This window comes from Melopsittacus undulatus, chromosome 3 (assembly GCF_012275295.1).
Source record: "Melopsittacus undulatus isolate bMelUnd1 chromosome 3, bMelUnd1.mat.Z, whole genome shotgun sequence".
In the NCBI taxonomy this organism is placed as follows: Eukaryota; Metazoa; Chordata; class Aves; order Psittaciformes; family Psittaculidae; genus Melopsittacus; species Melopsittacus undulatus.
The window spans coordinates 40,734,527-40,754,804 of NC_047529.1; the positions used below are offsets into that span (position 1 = coordinate 40,734,527).

Below are 20,278 nucleotides of genomic sequence, written 5' to 3' on the forward strand. Positions count from 1 at the left end.
ACTTCAAACAAATATTAGTCTCTATATCCTACAAAAATCTAATTTAGGGTAATACTTTCCAAAAACATTTCTCCAGCCTGTTTCTTACGTTGTGAAGTTTTTCACTTCTTTCCCTGCTGTTGCTGATTTTTTCTGTCCATCCTCCTTGCTGCTGGCAGAGCTCACAGCACACCATCTGGGACCACCTTCCTGTATCTTTAACACATTGATATGCCGTCTGTTCACACATCTCGCTGGAAATCCTACCTTTAACTTTCTCTTAATCTCCCTTTCTTCCACTTCATAACGCTTTTGTTTTGTTCTGTAGAGTATTTCAAATTCAGTTTATGAAAAAGACAATAAAAGGGTTTTGCTCCTGTAGTATTTACTGACAATGCTGGTTAAAGCTAAGACTTTTCATATATGTCCTCAATTTCTTAAAAAAAAAAATCAAACTAAGGCATTTAAAATATTGTAGTAAATAAAAAGAATAAATGGAAAGTTGATGCTTGTTTGCTGACTTCAACTTTCAATTAGATGAGTATGACATAAGACATCATAATCACTTTATCCAAGTAATGTATAATTCCACAGAACAATATTAAGGACATTATCCTAAGTCAGTAAATCAGTAGTTAATTTTGTGCATTCCAATGTCTTTGACTCAACTGGATTTACTAGAGCATAAAGGAGTACATCCCATAATGGCTAAGTTTTTAGTCTGTGTACTCCTATATCCACTAGCCCTATAGTACAAGGCAGAGGAGGGTGTTACTTAACTGGATCTTCTTCAAAAAAAAATTATTGAAGGACTATGAGGACACTGTTCATTTGTTTTAATTAAATATAGGTGGAAGATGAAATATATCAGGTATGGCAAGTCAAATTTTCAGGACAGCACAGTGAGTTGTATTAGCAGTACTTTGCAGAAGTACTACTGTGGTTGTTAGTCTCTTAAGTGAACTCCAGTTGCTGTTTAGCTCTTTTGTGGGATGTGTGATTGGTAATCTGAAACCGATTTGTCAAACAGCACATTCATAGTTTCAGCAAATGGATTCTCTCAGCAAAGTTAAATGTGTAACTTTGTCACATACAACTTAACTTGAATTTATGTGACCTGGGAACTTTAAGGAACTTATTGCTTGTTATATGATGTATGCTATTCATAGTATCTGCTCTGACCTTTAGTTAAACTTAGGTACTGTTTCAGACCAATTTCAGTGGCAAAACTTGCCTGCTTTATTAAGACCTTAGAGAATTTCCACTCCCATAGAAATCTGTAAATTTTTTGTTGATGCAGGCCTATCTAGTCTTTTTCCTTATTTCAAGTGTTGACCACCTGCTATCATCAGCTACGAGCAACAGCCTCCTGAAACTCAGTTACTTAATTATACCTTGAGCATCTCTGGATGTTCTATAATGAATTATATGTTTTGGAGATGATTTTTTTTCTTTTTCCTATTTAGCAGAAAGTACAGGAAATTCTGTCTTAAACTGAAATTAAGGATGGATGACAGATTTAGGAAATTAAGTTAGTCCAAAAACCTGACTAATTTCTTTTTGGGTAATGTAAACTGTTAACAGTTAGCTACTGCTTTTCCCTAGTTCTCAATGCCAGAGCTTTTTTCAATTAATCCTCCTTTCATAACTTGTGTAATAAGCTAATCTACTTGTGGGTTACACTCTTGAGACACGATCTGTGGAATAGACCTCCTGTCTGTCAACTCTGAATGTATTTTTGTGCGAGTGGAAAAAAAAAAAAAAAGAAATTAATAGTTCTCTCTCTCCATGTTACACATAAACCTTACCTATAATGCAAAATGTAGGTTCCTAAGACACCCAAATTACTGAATTTCACCTTGTAATGAGACCTTTTTTCCTTCCACTTAAAAAACCAGAAACTGTACAAGTAATCATAGCTTCTTTGGGTTCAAATTGACAGTATCTTCTGTTACTGTGTTGGAGAGTTCATTTACACAATACTGTGTTTTATTGAAAGAGAGATAATTGTGGTTTGACTCAAGCAATGGCAGAGAGTTAACCATAACGAAGATATGGGATTGAAATAAAAACAGTATTATACAACTGTATGTTTACTTACAGCACAGAAATAATAGCTTCCAGAAACAAAGCTCTGAAGAAACATTTATTACAATTTGCTTCATGGATATCCATATACACTAAAGTGATAGGATTTACATTATATTTTGACTTACAGAACAGTACAAACAAAAACTGAAGTCAGAGCTACTGTATGATCCATTTGATCTGATGAAAATTATTAGGGACTATCTCAACTTTATACTATACTTGGAATTAATCATTTTAACTTCTTTTAGAGCAATTTGCAAATTATCCTAGGTAAACCCTGCCTTACCATAAGCAAAGCCAGAGGCTAACATTCAATAATAGCTTTTTTTAGTAAAATATTTTGCTGTTTATATATTTCAGTTTTATCCTATTTTTATTCATTACTTGTACAGTGAACGCAGAAAGCTTTACCCCTTTACTTTTTGTTAGTTCATGAGGACTGCATCTCTCTCTTCTGCAGTGACAACACTGCAGCCTTTCAACCATTCTCATACTTCTCATCCTATTATTTTGATCTATCAGTTTGACTAACAATTGAATTATTTCTACATGAATGTAAATCCAAGATTTCACACTGTTTTACACAAGGCTCACCAAATGTTTCTTGCTAGAGTGAAAATAAAAGACACTTAGACCTTAATCAGATTTATATCATAATTACCAACAACAAAAAGATAAATGATTATGAAAGGCAACTACTGTTATACCAACCTTCCCAGTATCAATCTTGTTTTTCAATATCTTAAAATTTTTATATTCGAGCTACAAAAAAAAAGACATCAGTTGTGGCTGAGCTGACCGATGACTGAGAATATATAGGATAGGTAACTGTGCTAATAGTACTAATATTGGCAGCTTTTAATTTTTGCTGGCTGAGGTGACCTAATGAAGGAAGTGTCTGCTCTGGTTAGTTCCTCTGACTCATGTCTCAGATAAGTTGCAATAGATAAAATTACTTCTTCTTCCATGATACTTCTATAGAAAAACATTTTATAATTTGCCACATATTATCTGATATGTTGTTAAGATGACTTTTTTATTTTATAAAAGTCAGCTGTTAATTCTGTATATCTGGGTGTTACTACTTAACACAGTATTTCCTTATCATCACATTCGCCTAATCTAGTGCCCAGCCATAGTATCACATAATTGTAGACTAGTGAGGGTTGGAAAGGACCTTAAGATAATCTAGTTCCAACCCTCCTGCAATGCGCAGGGATGCCTTACCCTAGACCAAGTCACGCAAGGCTCTGTCCATCTCACTGAATGAACAAATTTGGGAACTGAATATACAATTGATGTCCCAGATTTTATCTGAGGAACTCAGACAGAGTTTTGTAATTCTTCAGTTATAACCATTTGTGCTTACGTTTTGGCATACAGTGTCAGACCACTCCACTGTTAGAATATTGAGAACACAATTGCTGCGTTCCCGCTTCTCTCTACAGTTAGCTAAGCAAAACATTGTGTTATTATCCTTCCTGCTGCTGATCACTATGTGTTTTACATATTTTTTGGATGTGAATTTTATGGTATTGAGAACTTTTATAATACATAAACCTTAAAATTCTGAATATGCCACCCATACAGACTAATCTCTTAATTGATAGAATGTTCTTATTTCTGAGAAGCTATTTTTAACACTCTTCATGTTTAAGAAATAATATAGCTAAAGAATTTTGAAAGCAAATGCTGAAGTACTTAAATCCATCTTTGGGGGTAAGATACATTTTAAGCCCATTTGAAGGTAATGTCAGTGTGAGTATCGCTGTCACTTTGAGTCCATAAACAGACCTAGATAAAAATATTCTGCTCCTTTTGAATTCCCCAAATAGCCATGTTGACTCAAGAACTGCTTTTAAATTATAAAAACATTGCTCTTTCCCACTGCCTGTACCATTCCAAATGAAAAAAAAAAAACAAAAACCAAACAACAAAAACAACAACAGTGACTGGAAAGCACAATTATAAAATTCTTGACAGGTGTATGGATTAAGTGGAGGTTTAAAACTTGCTGCAGTACTACTTTAGCTTTCAGGAAGAAAACCTAGCAACTGAGTGTGCCCTCGTCAAGTTCGCTGATGACACTAAACTGGGAGGAGTGGCTGACACACCAGTGAGACCTGGACAGGCTGGAGAGTTGGGCAGGAAAAACTTGACGAAATTCAACAAGGGCAAGTGTAGAGTCTTGCATCTGGGGAAGAACAACCCCATGTACCAGTACAGGCTGGGGGATGACCTGCTGGAAAGTAGTGAAGGGGAAAGGGACCTGGAGGTCCTGGTGGATAGGAGGATGACCATGAGCCAGCAATGTGCCCTTGTGGCCAAGAAGGCAAATGGCATCCTAGGGTGCATTAGAAAGGGTGTGGTTAGTAGGGCAAGAGAGGTTCTCCTCCCCCTCTACTCTGCCTTGGTGAGGCTGCATCTGGAATATTGTGTCCAGTTCTGGGCCCCCCAGTTCAAGAAGGACAGGGAATTGCTTGAAAGAGTCCAGCGCAGAGCCACAAAGATGATTGAGGGAGTGGAACACCTCCCTTATGAGGAGAGGCTGAGGGAGCTGGGTCTCTTTAGCTTGGAGGAGACTGAGGGGTGACCTCATCAGTGTTTACAAATATGTAAAGGGTGGGTGTCAGGATGATGGAGCTAGGCTTTTTTCAGTGACATCCAGTGACAGGACAAGGGGCAATGGGTGTAAACTGGAGCATAGGAGGTTCCATGTTAACCTCAGAAAGAACTTCTTTACTGTGAGAGTGACAGAGCACTGGAACAGGTTGCCCAGGGGGGTTGTGGAGTCTCCTACATTGGAGATATTCAAGGCCCACCTGGACAAGTTCCTGTGTGATGTACTCTAGGTTACCCTGCTCTTGCAAGGGGGTTGGATTAGATGATCTTTCGAGGTTCCTTCCAACCCTTGGGATTCTGTGATTCTGTGATTTGAAGTAAAAAATACTCTCTACTGACCAGATGTAGATCAACGCATGTAGAATTGTGTTCACAATAATTGATTATGCAGTCATCAATGTCCTGGTCACATTTCAGTCCTGCATATCCTGGGTTACACAAACAATAGAAGCCATCCACAACTGTAACAAAGATAGTATTTTAGTAGTAACAGTGGTTTAGCATAACAAAAGATTGCAGTAGAATAAAGTAAATTACAGTTATGACTAGTATCTGGAAAAAGATCTGGACTGGATTTACATAAGGGGTGTGGACATGTTAAAATATTGAAATAAATGAAATGCAATATCTCAAGATACTTTTTTAATATGAAAGCAAATTCAGGTACTGCATGTGTTTAAACAAGTAAAGTTTTTTGACATAAGAATTATAAATCAATGACCCATTACTAGCTTCTGAAAAAGTGATGGTATCTTATAAGCTAGTGAGTAATTTTCCATCACAAAACTGTACACAAAGTACATAAGATTTTATGTCTGATATTGTGCCTAAATTAGATGGGTGAGTTAAATGTTGTTTGTTTTGTTGGCTTTTTCTGGGGGGCAAAGACTGCCTTATATCACTATATTAAAAGAAAACTTGCTTGGGTTAAATTTGCCTGCTCAACCTATGAAGTATTTCCAAGCTTCATTTTAATGTTAACAAGCTAATGATAAAAATTCTCTCCCTTTTTCACCACAGAATCATCATAGAATCATAGAAGAATTAGGGTTCAGGGGCAATTACACAAATGACAGAACTGAATTCCTCTTAGCAGTGTCAGACAATATAAGGGGCAACAGCCAAAGTTACAGCTGAAGAGATTTGGATGGGACTGGGAGGCAGGGCAACATTACAAGTGTAGTGCATCAGTAGAAGAGGCTGTTTTGAAGCCTTAGATGTTTTCAAAACTCAGCTAGAATGATCTCTGACTGACCTGCTCTAGCACTGTTCATAGTCCAGCTTCATGAGGACTTGACTACATGACCTCCAGACTTCATTCTGTTTTCCAGCCAGCACTTTAAGATTCTCTGAAAAGTACCACTTTTACTTTTTTTTTAACCAAGCACAGATAGTGTCTGATAGGTGGCAATGGCCCCATAAAACTTCCAAGTAAATACTCTATACATAACGGGTGCTACTGAACTTAGCCTCGCAATCCAGACAAAACGTAGTAGAATAATTCATCATCAAGTTGCTTCTAAAACCTTTAAATATATCTATTAGTGAAGGTGTTAAGTTATACAGTAATACACTATAGAAGGTGCTTAACAATAAACTGACACTCCATTCGCATCAGTTTGATGTTTAATGCTGTTTTGGACTCTTTAGAATTATGACACATACTGCCTAACTGCTCCATGAGCTCCTTTTCAGCACCTGAATATTCTCTCATCAAATGCACAATGTAAGATGTGTTTGGCTAATGTAGGTATCAAAGGAGACAGCACAAATCTCATTAAAATTTCTCATTAGCTGCAGTTCTGACCCCCTGAACACTGAAATTCCAGTGCCAGGAGTTGAAGTATTTTGGCAAAAATAATCCTTCTGGTACTGGCTGTGGAGCATCAGACAAGCTAAATTTCAGTAAATTATCCACTGTTCTCCCCAGAGCAGCTCAGTAGCTACAGACTCTTCAACAGAAAGACTACTCTACATTAAAGTGAGTAACCAGACTGAACTCACTGTCATAGCAGTATCCGTGGAGGCAAGGGTTAGAACTGCACTCATTGACATTGATCTCACAGCGTGGACCTGCAAAGCCCTTCACACACTGGCACTGGAATCCAAGGGGAAAAACGTCCAAATTCATTTCTTCTATGCACACAGCTCCGTTCTCACAGGGATTGCTGGCCTCACAAGGCCTAAACTCACAGTTCAAACCTGAAAAGAAAAATGGCAAAGCTGTCAGTGTTTAACTAATGAACATATCCCTGCAGCTGCTGCCTATTACGAGCTGTATTTTCTTTATATCCCTGGTTAGAATTGAGTTGGAGTGTCTCAGAGGTACAGATAAGTATGTTACCATGCAGAAACATTTATCTGCTTTGTAGAATTACTAACAAAATTTTTTTTTCTGTTTTGTTTATATAATGACATTATATTTTAAAATTATAATAGCTATCTCAATATATTTTAGTTTTTCCATTTACCCTTGTCCTCTAAAAAGGTAATGTATATTTCAGAATAATTAATGAATTTTGTTTTGAGGCTCCTGCTATTTCTTCTTGATACTCTGTCACAGCTACCCTAAAAAGTATTTATACATTAACCCGTAATCCTGAATGAAATGCAAGTAAACTTGCATAACTGTTCTGGTTGAAACTTGTGACTACACACATAATTTTACTGAAATTATGTATATGTTTTACAGTGAGCAACTACTTCCATCATTTATAAGAATTCCATACAGTAGAAAGTCTCAGTCCATTTCTACTCTTTCCTAACACTGGTGTATAACAGATTACGTTAGCTGAGCTAATCAATGAATCATGTGATGGTGATCTTGGGTTGCAGTAGCCCTCATCGAAATCTTGCCTTTCAGGATTAGTTTCAGAGCCCAGTGGCTTTCAGGGCTCCAACAAACCCCCTACAAGCCCCAGTGAGCCCCTTTGTAGCCCATCTGCCTTGCTGTGACTGCTAAGGCTGAGCTATCTTTCTGGTGGAACTGCAAAGGCCATGCCCTCTGCCCACTTCTCCATTGACCTTGCCCCAGCTCTGGCTCCCCAGACATTCCTTCCTGGAGCAAATTCTCCCTGCACCAACAATGTTCCTTTTCCTTAGACAGGCTGTAACCTTAACAACAGTAATGGGCAATGCGACACTACAACCTAAAGCACCTGGGTAGTCTTGAGGAAAATCAGATCCACATATTTATGTTGTGGTGGTTTGACCTGAGCTGGCTGCCAGATATATACCCAGCTGCTCTCTCACTCCTCCTACATAGGGTGGTGAAAATAAGATAGAAAACCTTGTGGGTCAAGATAAAGATAGTGCCATCACTTACCAATTATCATCATGGGCAAAACAGACTCAACTTGAGGAAAACTGATCAAATTCATTGCCAATTAAAAATAGGATAGTGAGAAATAAAAACATAAATAAAGCCACTTTCCTCCAGACTCCATTCCTTCACTCCAGACTCCTCTACTTGCTCCTTAACCATGAGCACCACAAAAGGGTGGTGAATGGGACAGTGGTCAGTCCATTACAGTCCCCCTCCACTCTTCCTTCCTCCTCACACTGTTCCCATGCTCAAGTGTGGACCTCCCAAGGGACACAGTTCCTGACAGGAGCCTGATAGACCATTGTCTTCTCCACAGGCTGCAGGGGAATCTCCATTCTGGTGCCTAGAGCACCTCCCCCCCTCCTTCTCTCATGGTGGTGCCCACAGGGCTGTTTCTCACACTTTTTTCCTCACTCCTCACTGCCTGGGCAGCATTTCAACCTTATACAAGTTTTCACCAAGGAACTACCAGCTTGACTGTGGATGGGTTGGACCAGGGCACCTGCACCTGGTACATGAGGAAAGGCATGTTCAGGTGATGGATAATAGTACTGAGAATTTTCAGCTTCTTTTCAGGCTCAGAATTTCACACAAGAATTCCTGACAAAGAATCAACCAGTCTTACAGGTCACCTAAGGCTTACAGCAGCTTTAAATTTGTAGACCAGTTACTAATTAACAGAACAGGCAATTCATAGAGGCTTTTTTGACAAAAGTTGGGGGAAACTGAATCAGTTAAGTGGCTAGTTTATTCTGTAGGAATATATTGAATATTCAATTACGGTTCCAGAAGAACAAGACTTTACAGCAAAGTGGTTGAGATCCAGCTACAGTGCCACTTAGTGCCATTCTGTGATTTGACTGAAAGCTTAAAATTCCTTAAATTTGTAGGATATGGTGACAAGATGAAGAACACTCACTGGATAACTTCAGTATTAAGATGACCATGGGAAAGAATGTTATTCAACTTTATCTTGGGAAATGTACTTTAAGGTTTATGGAGGTGTGCTGTCAGTAAAAAGATCTGGGCTCTGCAATAAAAGAGGATGGTGAGGTGCATAGTTACACTCTTGGTATTGGCTGCAGTCAGCTGAATTCTCTATCTCCTCCTTTGTATATACTGTTACTATAGAAAAATGTTGTTTGCCTGTTCCACATCAGCTGCCTTTCTTTTTCTACTGGTAGCTGTTAATCATTTAGTAGCACACTGGCTATGAACAGGTGTCATGGTTTGAGCATGTTTTGAGGGTGTTTTTGTTCAAGGTTTTTTCCAGCCAGGTGGAGGAGGGGAAGCCGGGAGGAAGGAGAGACAGGACACCTGAGCCAGGCTAGCCAATGAGGTATTCCATACCATAGCACGTGATGCCCAGGATGAATACTGGGAAAGAGAAAGCTGGAGGGGTGGAGCTCTGGGGAAAATGGAGGAGGGAGCACGCTGTGCTCGGCCAGGCAGGGTGGAGTGAGTTATGGGTTGGTGGCTGGTGGGGTGTTGTATTCTCTTCACTTGTTGTTTGCTGTATCATTATTATCTGTAGTGGTAATGGCAGTGGTGATTCTGTGTTATGCCTTAGCTATTAAACCGTTCTTATCTCAATCCGTGGGGGCTACATTCTTTGGATTTTCCTTCCTAACTCTCCGGGAGTTGGGGGACTTGGTTTAAACCACAACAACAGGTCTTCACAATAATGAAACATGCACTGTCCAAATGTCAGTAGGATTTTAGGTGAGCTGATTCCTTACAATAAATTAAAGTCATAAAAGGGCTAAATTCTTAAGGCTTCTAATAGCAAAACAACAAGTGGGAACAGACTGAGGTTAAAAAAAACCAAACATCAACCCTTTGACACCAGTAGTCATGCAGACAGAGGAGAAAAAGAACGGCACAAGTTATTACCTGTCTTTATGTCACCAGTGATCTCTCTGGTGCAGGATGATCCTGCCATAGGCAGTCAGCAGTCTCAGATCTGGAATTCATGGAATTGCACAGCAAAAGCAGCCATACAGCATATTGAGATTTTGCCCTGAAGTTTTCATCTTTATATCACAACAGCTTGACATGGATGACAACCCTGCTGATTCCTAAAGTGGAGTTCACACCTACATGAATAAACTTAACACAAGGCCCACAGTCGTAAGTCTGTCAGATGATCAGTAATGCAGTGTTTGGCTTTCTTTTGTGTTGGTGAAAGAATGTTTAAACAGATTTGCCCATCCTCTTACATGCCAAAAGATCGTGCAGGGAGACATTTCTGGTAGACAAAGTTATTCAACAGTGCAATAATTTTCCCCAATTACAGTAATCTTCTCCAATGTTAGGTACTGCCACTTTTTGTGTGAGGACACAGCAGAGTTTTTGTGAACAACTGGAAAATCAGGATGCAATAAGAAACAGTGAGGATGTATGTCCTAAAGGCTATAGGTTTATATTATTTATAAATACTTGTCCAGTATAAATAGGACTGTGCACAGTTCTGTCTAAGAATGCTGATGGATCTAAAATTTTTAATCTCAGTATCTTGTGGCAAAGTTTCATGAATTAATTATATATTCCAGAAAAATATTACCTTATTTCAAATATTTTGCTCTGCTGATTCAGTTACATACTTAGTTTTTTCTGCTTGTTCCTTCTACACTGGTATGTTGGGGTGTCCTGGTTTGAGCAGTAGCAGTCATTTTTCTCCTTCTTGGTAGCTGGTGCAGTGCTGTGTTTTGACTTTCGGGCTGAGAACATTTGCTGATAGCAAGCGTGTTTTGAATTACTGCTGAAATGTTTGTTTTGTCCAAGGCCTTTTCTGAGCTCATGCTCTGACAGGGAGGAGGGGAGGCCGGGAGGAAGGAGAGACAGGATACCTGACCCAGGCTAGCCAAAGAGGTATTCCATACCATAGCACGTCATACCCAGGATGTAACTGGGAGAGACCCAGAAGGGCTGGAGCTCTGGGGGGGAATGGAGGAGGTATCGGTTGGTGCTTGGTCAGGCAGGGTGGGGTGAGTTATGGGTCGGTGGCTGGTGAGGTGTTGTATTCACTTTGCTTGTTGTTTGCTTTATCATTATTATTTGTAGTAGTAGTAGCAGGAGTGATTTTGTGTTATACCTTAGCAATTAAACCGTTCTTATCTCAATCCATGGGGGCCACATTCTTTGGATTCTCCTTCCTAACTCTCCGGTACTTGGGGGAGCAAGGGGGGGAGTGAGTGAGCGAACTGTGCAGATTTGGTTTAAACCACGACATGGGTTTTTTTTTATGAAATCTTAGATAGATAGTTTTCACTGTGTGCTCTGAGAAAAGAAGACTGAATCTCTTCTCATTAGATCATATTAAATGTTAGTCTTCTGTTAGGTATCCCTGAAACTTTATTCTCCAGGTTGAAAAATCTCAGCTTTTCCACTGGTGGAAAAACAGCCTAAAAAAGGCATTGAGTACCTCAGACTCTTCCATTCAGCAATGTGATCACATTTTTCTCCGTCTTCGTTACTGGCAAACTTATAGAAATCTTTCTTTTTGCCCTTACTTTCCTTTATAGTTTTAGCCTCACCTGCCCTTTAGCTTTCCCACTGCATCTATCTTCTGTGCACTTCTTCTCTTTAAGCAGAGGCAGGAGTTCTCCATTTGTCCATTTTTCTGTCAGTCACATCTCTAGTTTCTGCACACTGGAAAGAACTGCTTTGAGGAAACTGTCTTTTAAAATAAATCAGTGGGTCCAAGATAAATCAGTTTTCCCTTGAGTGCAGTCTCTAACGAGTGCTTGCCAAGCAGATCCCTGAGCAAACTGAAGTCAGCTCACTGAAGCCCAAAATCATTATTTTGCTACTTTAAATTATCATTTCTCTCAGGACTATAAACCCTATCATCTCACTGCCATTGTTGCCGAAGCTGGTTTTGACCTTTATGTCCCAAGCCACCTCTTGCTTATTCACGAATAAAGCATCCAGGTAAGTACCTCCCCTACTTGTTTCCCTCTGCAATTGTTTCAAAAAAACTGTACTCAACTGTTGCATGGTCAAAAATCTATGCGTGTTTTTCCATGTTATCTTTCCAACAAAAGTTAGGGTTATAATAATATCCTAGTGTGAACTAAGGCCTGTGTTCATGAGTCTTTTTTCCAGTTTCCTAAGATGGGTTCATAAACATTTCTGGATCAAGCTGTCTGTAGCAGAGACCCATCACAGTATTTCTTTATATGGTTCTGTTTTCAACCTGCCCTATCAGCTTGAGTAGTGCACCATTCATTTCATAGCAAAGATCCATGCATTCAAGATACCGCTTTGCATGAAATTCTACCCAGGTTCCTCATCTCCCCTGCCTGTATTTCCAGAGAGCTTGCATCCATCCATTCCAGCATACCATTAATTTGAGCTATATCGGTGTACATTATTCGTCCGACAGGAGGCTGTAGTACTAAGAAAGCACACAGACTCCTTACTCCTTCTTTCCTATATTTGAAAGTTGTCTGTAGGCACTTGAAATGGGCCCTCAGTTGCACTCCAAAGAACTGTAATAGCTTCCCTGATCATGCGTTCTCACAGGTAATTCTTTTGAGCTCCATGTACCTTCTGTGGAAGAAAACTTCCTTCTGCAAGTAATAAATCAGCCAACAAGGAGAGGTGCCATGTTTGACCTCGTGCTCACCAAAAGGGAAGGGCTCATTTGAAATGTGATTCACCGGGGCAGCCTTGGTTGTAGCGATCATGAGATGAACAAGTTTGAGATTCTCAGGAGAGTGAGGTGCTGCCAGGAAAAAGCAGCTGGTTGTAGTAGTAGGGGACTCTGCCTTGAAAGGGACAGAAGTGCTCACCTGTCGGCCTGACCCGGTTGCAAGGGAGGTGTGTTGCCTACCTGGGGCATGAAGCAGGGATGTTGCAGAGAAGCTGCCTGCTCTAGTAAGTCCCACGGACTATCACCCACTTCTAGTGATACATGTGGGTGCTAGGGATATAGATAGTAGTAGCCTGAGGAGCATAAACGACTACAGAGTTCTGGGAGAGGTGGTCAGAGGTTCTGGAGCTCAGATAGTCTTTTCATCAATTCTCCAAGACACAGGGGAGGACCTTCCAAAGGCAAGGAGGATTGGACAGGTTAATAAATGGTTAAAAGGGTGTTGTCATAGTCAAGGGTTCGGGTGCCTTGAACATAGGGCCCAAATTTGTAGGCCAGGCCTACTGGGGATGGTGGAGCTGCTCTGGTAAAGAAAGGGAAGAGTGGTTTTGCTGGGAGGCTTGCCAGACTTGTCAAGGATGCTTTAAACTAGTTGTGTTGGGAGAGGGGAGCATCATTCCATCCCAACACACCCCGTCAGTTGCCAGCACCTATAATAAATACTCTGAGCAATGTAGTGATATTCTAGCCACTCCAGCCACTGAGCTGGCTTCATTTGGAGCTCAGATCAGATGCCTCTATACAAATGCCCGTAGCATGGGGAATAAACAAGAGGAATTAGAGATGTGGGCACATTTACAGAGCTATGATATAATAGGCATCACAGAAACATGGTGGGATGGCTCCTTGGGACAAGCAATCCAGCAGGTTTCTCGATTGTGTGGAAGACAACTTCTTTCTGCAAGCAATAGAGGAGCCGACAAGGAGAGGTGCCCTGCTTGAGCTCGTGCTCACCAACAGGGAACGGCTTGTTGGAAATGTGACTCTCCAGGGAAGTCCTGGATGCAGTGATCACGGGATGGTCAAATTTCTAGGTCTTCAAGACAATGAGAAGAGCGTGCAGCCAGCTCACTGCCCTGGACTTCAAGAGAGCAGACTTCGGCCTCCTCGGGAACCTGCTTAGCAAGGTTCCATGGGATATAGCCCTAGACGGCAGGGGCACCCAAGACTCTTGGTTAATATTCAAGGATCACCTGCTACAAGCTCAGGAGTGTTGCATCCCGACTAGAAGGAAGTGCAGCAGGAGGGCCAGGAGACCCCCTGGATGGATAAGGAGCTGCTGAGAAAAATTCACAGGAAAAAAGAGGCTTATAAAGGGTGGAAGCAAGGACAGGTGGCCTGGGATGAATACAGGGATGTTGTCAGGGTAGTTAGGGACCAAGTTAGGAAAGCTAAGGCCCAATTGGAGCTAAACTTGGCAAGGGATGTTAAAGATAAGAGGAAGGGATTTTACAGGTATGTAGTAGCTAAAAAACAGACTAAGGACAATGTAGGCCTCCTCCGGAAAAATTCGGGAGAACTGGCTACACAGGACTTGGAGAAGGCTAAGGTTCTGAATGGCTTCTTTGCCTCGGTCTTCACTGGCAAATGCTCTGATAGCACAACCCAAGTCTTGGAAGGCGGAAGCAGAGACTGTGAATATCTAGACCTTGGGCCCACTGTACGACAGGATCTGGCTTGAGACCAACTTAAGAACCTGAACGTACACAAGTCCATGGGACCTGATGAAATCCATCTGCGGGTCCTGAAGGAGCTGGCGAATGATGTTGCAAAGCCACTGGCCATCATATTTGAAAAATCATGGCAGACAGGTGAAGTTCCCAATGACTGGAAAAAGGGAAATATAACCCCCATTTTCAAGAAGGGGAAAATGGATGACCCGGGGAATTACAGACCAGTCAGTGTCACCTCTGTGCCTGGCAAAATCTGGGAGCAGATTCTCCTGGAAGGCATGCTAGGGCACATGAAAAAGAGAAATGTGCTCGGTGACAGCCAGCATGGCTTTACTAGGGGAAAATCCTGCCTGACCAATTTGGTGGCCTTCTGTGATGGGGCTACAGAGATGATGGACAGGGGTGGAGGTTGTGAATGCTCCATCCCTGACAGTGTTCAAGGCCAGGTTGGATGAAGCCTTGGGTGATATGGTTTAGTGTGAGGTGTCCCTGCCCATGGCAGGGGGATTTAGATGATCTTAAGGTCCTTTCCAACCCTAACTGTTCAATAATATAGAGACTCATACTGATGATTTTCCTTTTCTATAACATATTACCTCCTCTTCCCTTTATTCTTTTTTCCTGAATTCCCTGATTATTGCAGTTTAAAATTCTCTTCAGATTTAACAATCCTGCTGGCAGATTCTCTCCTCTTTATTTTTAGATTTATTCCATCTTTGTCAAACAAACCTCATTGCTCAAATAGGACCTCTCTTGCCTGTACCACTAATCTTATATTAACCCTCAGGAGTCCTATTCGTACCAGCAGTGCTGTGGAAAAGTGTCTTTGCCTCACACAGTCTTTGCCCTTGCTACTAGAGTCCACTAGTCACTTTTGATATGCTCAGGGTTTCTGTTGGCAGTATTGCTGGTTCCTGCATGAATAAGCAGCAAAAGATAATAAGCTGGCACCAGAGAAGCTTTGGCAATTTGTTTCTTGCATCCTGAATCCAGACATCTGACATGCAAATACACCTCCTTAGAGATCAGATCTGGTCAATGGGTGGGTGCCATTCTCCCTCAGAGGAGTGAGTTTATGTATTGTCAACCACTGCTTCATTTTAGTGTTACTGGTGGGTGTGTATGCATCAGGGTCAGACAGCTTACATGCCTCTCCAGATGAAACTGACTCTTCTTCACCTGTTTTCATGGCCCAGTACTTATTCCATAAATGAACTTCTACAGGTGAAGAGAAAGTCTCCTTCAAGTTATCAGAAGTAATTACCTTCCAGCATCCACTGTTGCAGACTCTCTGTTCCCTCATGCCTGTGTATATCCTCTACCTATCCTTCCCCTCCTCCTCCAATCCTGTTTCTGTATCAGGCTTTTGTCCCTTCAAGGACTCTAAGAAATACCCCTGCATTTTGTATTTTGTCATCACTGATACTGTACAGTTCTTACTCCCAGGCTTCTTCCCCTGGCAGCATAGAAGCTCAGTCAGGATGCATGTCTGGCTAGTAAGGAATTCATGCACCTTCCTCCCATGACATTCTGCAAGCAGGAGCATTGTTTTATACATCTTCTTCAGATTCTTCCTCAAGGTAGCTGCCTGGAAGGATATTAATTCCAGTGAAGTTTGTACTGATTTGAAATTACACCAAAATTGTTCCCTGACAAAAAAGACTTTTACTCTCTCTGTAAGATATTAGGGGAAACATAAATTACTGCTTTTGTTCTAGCTATAGTAAAACAAAACAGCACAAAGCAAAAACCACTTACATTATCCTGACATTTATAAAACCTGGTCACAAAGTTGATAACCTGGGTTAACAATCCTATTTACCAAATGCAGCCAAACCTTGCTGTACAGTATTAATTGCTAATAGTAATCTAAACAGTTTTTTCAGTGACTTCTTTCAAGCAATCTTCACCACTCTTTAATTAGAAATTCGACTTCTTTTTCCTCCCTTCCCCTCACTGCATGAAATATCTTTCTCTGCTTCTGGCAGAAATGGCAAATACTTCATTCATATTAAAACTGGAGGATAGGGAAAAACAAAAAGACAAGAAAATAATAAGAGTGTCTCCCACCCACTCAGTCCCTTTCCCTGAATCTATTAATTTTAACTGTCAGTGTTGAGAATTAATAATTTAAAAAAACATTCCCTCACTCAGAGGATCACAACTGTTTATATTATTTCAATAAAATTCTGAAAATGATTAATTATTAACTGACTATTAGTGCTAATGAATATAAGTAGCAAGAAAACAAGAAAAAGCTGGCTGCTTTAATGTGGAATTATTTTGAAAAATGCACATCCACACAAAGATTAAGGTCGGATAGTAACAAGCAATGGGGATTAACTGTCAGTATGAGTTCACTACTGCTTTTGAATTCATATCAGCATTTTTTTACAATGCTGTAAATGTATGATTAAAGCTATTTGGATAAATCAAGGAGCTAACAGGTTATAGGTGAAAATTTCTTTAATAAAGTAGATTAATCCGAATTTCTGTTTTCTGCATTTTTCTCTTTCTTGTTAGAGAATATTTGTGCAAAAATATAAATATTAAATGTTTAACTATTACTGATTAATTTGAATACTTTCACTACTATAAGAATTTTCTCACTTGATCTTGGAAGTTTCTGAACTAGCAAGCCTGTGACTGCTGACAGAAAGGAATGTTGTGCCAGGGAAACAGTTTATAAAATGTCTTCTCCCACTGACGTATTTTTTAATTGGCCATCACAGACTAAAAATCTTGTGTTCCCTAAACATAGTTAGCTGACAAAAAAGCAAAATAAAGTATGCCCAACAGATCAAATGTGAAAGAATCAAACAGAAGATCATTAATGAATTAGTAAGTTCAGCATATCTTTCCAACTGTGCTTATTTCCATTAGACAAGTTTAAGCTTTTTGCTTGTTTAATTGTTAGCTATATTTTATTGATTACAAGAATAGATTGTCTTCACTTTACTAGACAATTAAAAGCCTCGCTATTAGAATAAACCTGAACAAACCCCATAAGGATATGCACAAATTATTAAACTACAGTCAGCCAAATGACAATTTCCTTTTCAGTGGCACAATATATGGAATTAAATATTATACTTCTCTCTCTATATATATATATATAAGCCTATGCTATGTTTCTCTATTAGCTTACAATATAGGAAATAGTGAAATATTCATTTGGAAAATCCTTTTTCTTTTTTTTTTTAGGAGTGAGAAGCATATTGCATATTCAGAAACGCCATTCTGCTAACATTAGTAAGTTCTCTTTTCCACTGTGTTTGCTTATAATACTTCTAGAATAGAATCTCCAAACGTAAATGAACACTGAAAAGAATAGATTTCTTTTTTTTTAAAGATTGTTATGTTAAGGCAATTCTTGTAAGTAAAAAGGTTGATTTATACAAATGACACAGAAAATAAACTACCAGGGATAATTCTTCACTTCTTTATGCAAAACTATTCATGTTTCTTTGTTTGATTTGCTCAGCACAAATCTGCACATGAAACATGTTGATGTGTAGTATATAATTCCCCTATAATCAGAAATGGCATCTCTTCAATATTGTTACTCTTTTTGGAAAATAATTTAATAAAAAAGCCATTTGCTACTAACATCTTAAGGAATTAGATTTGACAACAGCTTTCAAAGTCAGCATTTTGCCATGATAGTACAGACTGAATCAATGACAAAATATATCTGATGGCAAACTGCTGGCATGATAACAATATAGTGAAAATAAACTAACTATGGCTAGTACCAGAACAAGTATGTCATTTGGGTGGCAATTTCCCAAATAATACCACATAGTTTGGTCAATATTCATCAATGAATATTGATGTTCAATATGCATTTATGAGGACAGAAGGCTCTCAAGCCAGACCAAATGCCATCATTGTCAAATGGTCCATGTGAGGGTTTGGACAAGAGAGGAAGTACAACCATGTAGCAACACCTACACTTGGGCACCAGACTGGGTTGAGCTATGAAGTCAGGAAGTTTCACAGTCCCAGTTCTACTAGCTGCTCCAATAGAAACTGCAATGCTGACCTGATCTTTGGACACTGGCTAACCAAAATATTGTTATTAAAATTTATTTTATTTTTTGTAACCTTGTAAAACAGGTAGAATTGGATATCAGCATAGTCTTGCTTAAACTCTTCTCACCACAGTTATGAATTTGATGAAAAAGAATGTATAATATGAATGAAGTTAACAGCATTTTGCTCCAATGAAATGAGAAAATTAGACCAGCTTAAAGGATGTCAGTAAGGAAAGAATAAAATGTGTTTAGTTATGGGAGATATTCCAGTGTACAAATGCAATGGAAGGCTACATAAACCCCCCAGATCCCTCTCCTCTAAATTAATGACCTAAATGTTGATGCTACTTTCTGCTTTTCATATAACTGTTCTTTTGAAATTAGTGATATAGTAATTAAAAAAAAAATTAAAAAATTTACCATTTCATAGAAATCTGTGGTTTAGTTTTTTATCAACTTTATACAGCTCAATAGCTCCCATCCGCAAAGGTTTTCATAAACTTACCTTAAAATCACAGGAACACTAATGAGTAGTAAGTTAGATGCTTAAAATCTGAGATCCTTGCAACTCTAAAGATTAAATGTCTTAATGCTAAGTAGGAAATAGTCTCTAGTAAAAATTCAAAATTTTAATTTTCTACGATTTTCTATTACTTAGAAGTACCTCTAAGATTGCCATTATTTTATAAACTGTCTGCTTAGCTTGATCTATTTTATGGCAGAAGAAAACAAAACACCTCCACAGCTAAGATGATTAAAGGCTAGTAAATGTAAATAAAAAACCCAGAAGCACCCTGGAAGTAAAGAGCAATAAAAAAAAACAACCCAGCAGAAGCATGCACATATCGATATTACTTGAAATTAAGCCAAGTATTACTTTAACAGTTCAAAAACATAGCCAGTCCTTTCAGTTCAAATATATAACAAATCCATCTTTTCCCTGGAATGCAAATTCTACTTTCCGTGAGAAGTATTGTTCTGTGATACTACATGCAATCTATGAAAAGACATTTTCTGTGAAATCTACATTAACTGAAAATCGGTAAGTTTGTTTTTTAAAGCAAGGATGTTTGAAAAGCAATACTTAGTACTTTTCAAGTAAAACATTTCCTTAACTCTCTATGGTAATGCAGACCATGCAACATGCTGGAACAAAGCATGTGATAGACCAACATCACAAACTTCAAAATTAAAACCACACAGAGACACATATGTTATTGCTTCATACCTGTATAAATTTCTGTAAAAATAGACAAAAGCAGGAATTGAATACATTATTTAGGTGTATTTTTTTGTTTTAAAATATACCAGTTTACAGCTACTAAACAATGAAGATACGCCTGTATTCATGAAGATATATCTGTATTCACATCTGTGGATTTTACATTTCAAAGTAAAAGGATGCTTCACTCTTTCTCAGAAAATAAAAGAATGCTACTAAGGAAAAAAATACCAAAGGTTTATTTCCTACTGAGATGCCATGCAATGGGAGTGCTTTTCGTTCTTTTATCTTATCTTAGTTTATTACATCAGAATTTAACTGGAATTACATATATATGATTAAAACTTGAAGAAAGCTGATATCAAACTCAGGTTTTTTAAATGTAATTTTCAGATATAGGAATGGCCAGCTTCAGTTCAGGTGGCCAAACCCTTCAGTGTTTTGAGATCCTGATCTCATTTTCTTAAAATGTGAGAGATTGGCCAGACATTATTTATAGCAGCTGCTATCAGGGGTTTTTTTATTACTTTTATTTGTATATTCAACAGATGACCCTACACCATAAATAGGCCCACCATGTAGAAAAATAAAGCTGCAAGCTTTTGTTTTACCAGCCAAAGAAAAAAAAAAAGCCAAATTTGTTAAACTTTTGTTTGAGCAACAGCAATGTCC

General features: G+C 39.0%; 1 protein-coding gene across 1 annotated transcript in view; it reads right to left on the reverse strand.

The window, feature by feature from the left end:
- Nucleotides 1-20,278, reverse strand: part of EYS (eyes shut homolog) — a 776,683-nt gene that overhangs the window by 506,160 nt on the left and 250,245 nt on the right. Inside the window, exons 18-19 of the mRNA XM_031052748.2 lie at nucleotides 6,697-6,894; nucleotides 5,032-5,153 (exon numbers count right to left, since the gene is read on the reverse strand). Of these exons, the coding sequence (XP_030908608.2) occupies nucleotides 5,032-5,153; nucleotides 6,697-6,894 (320 nt within the window). The remainder of the gene's footprint in view (nucleotides 1-5,031; nucleotides 5,154-6,696; nucleotides 6,895-20,278) is intronic.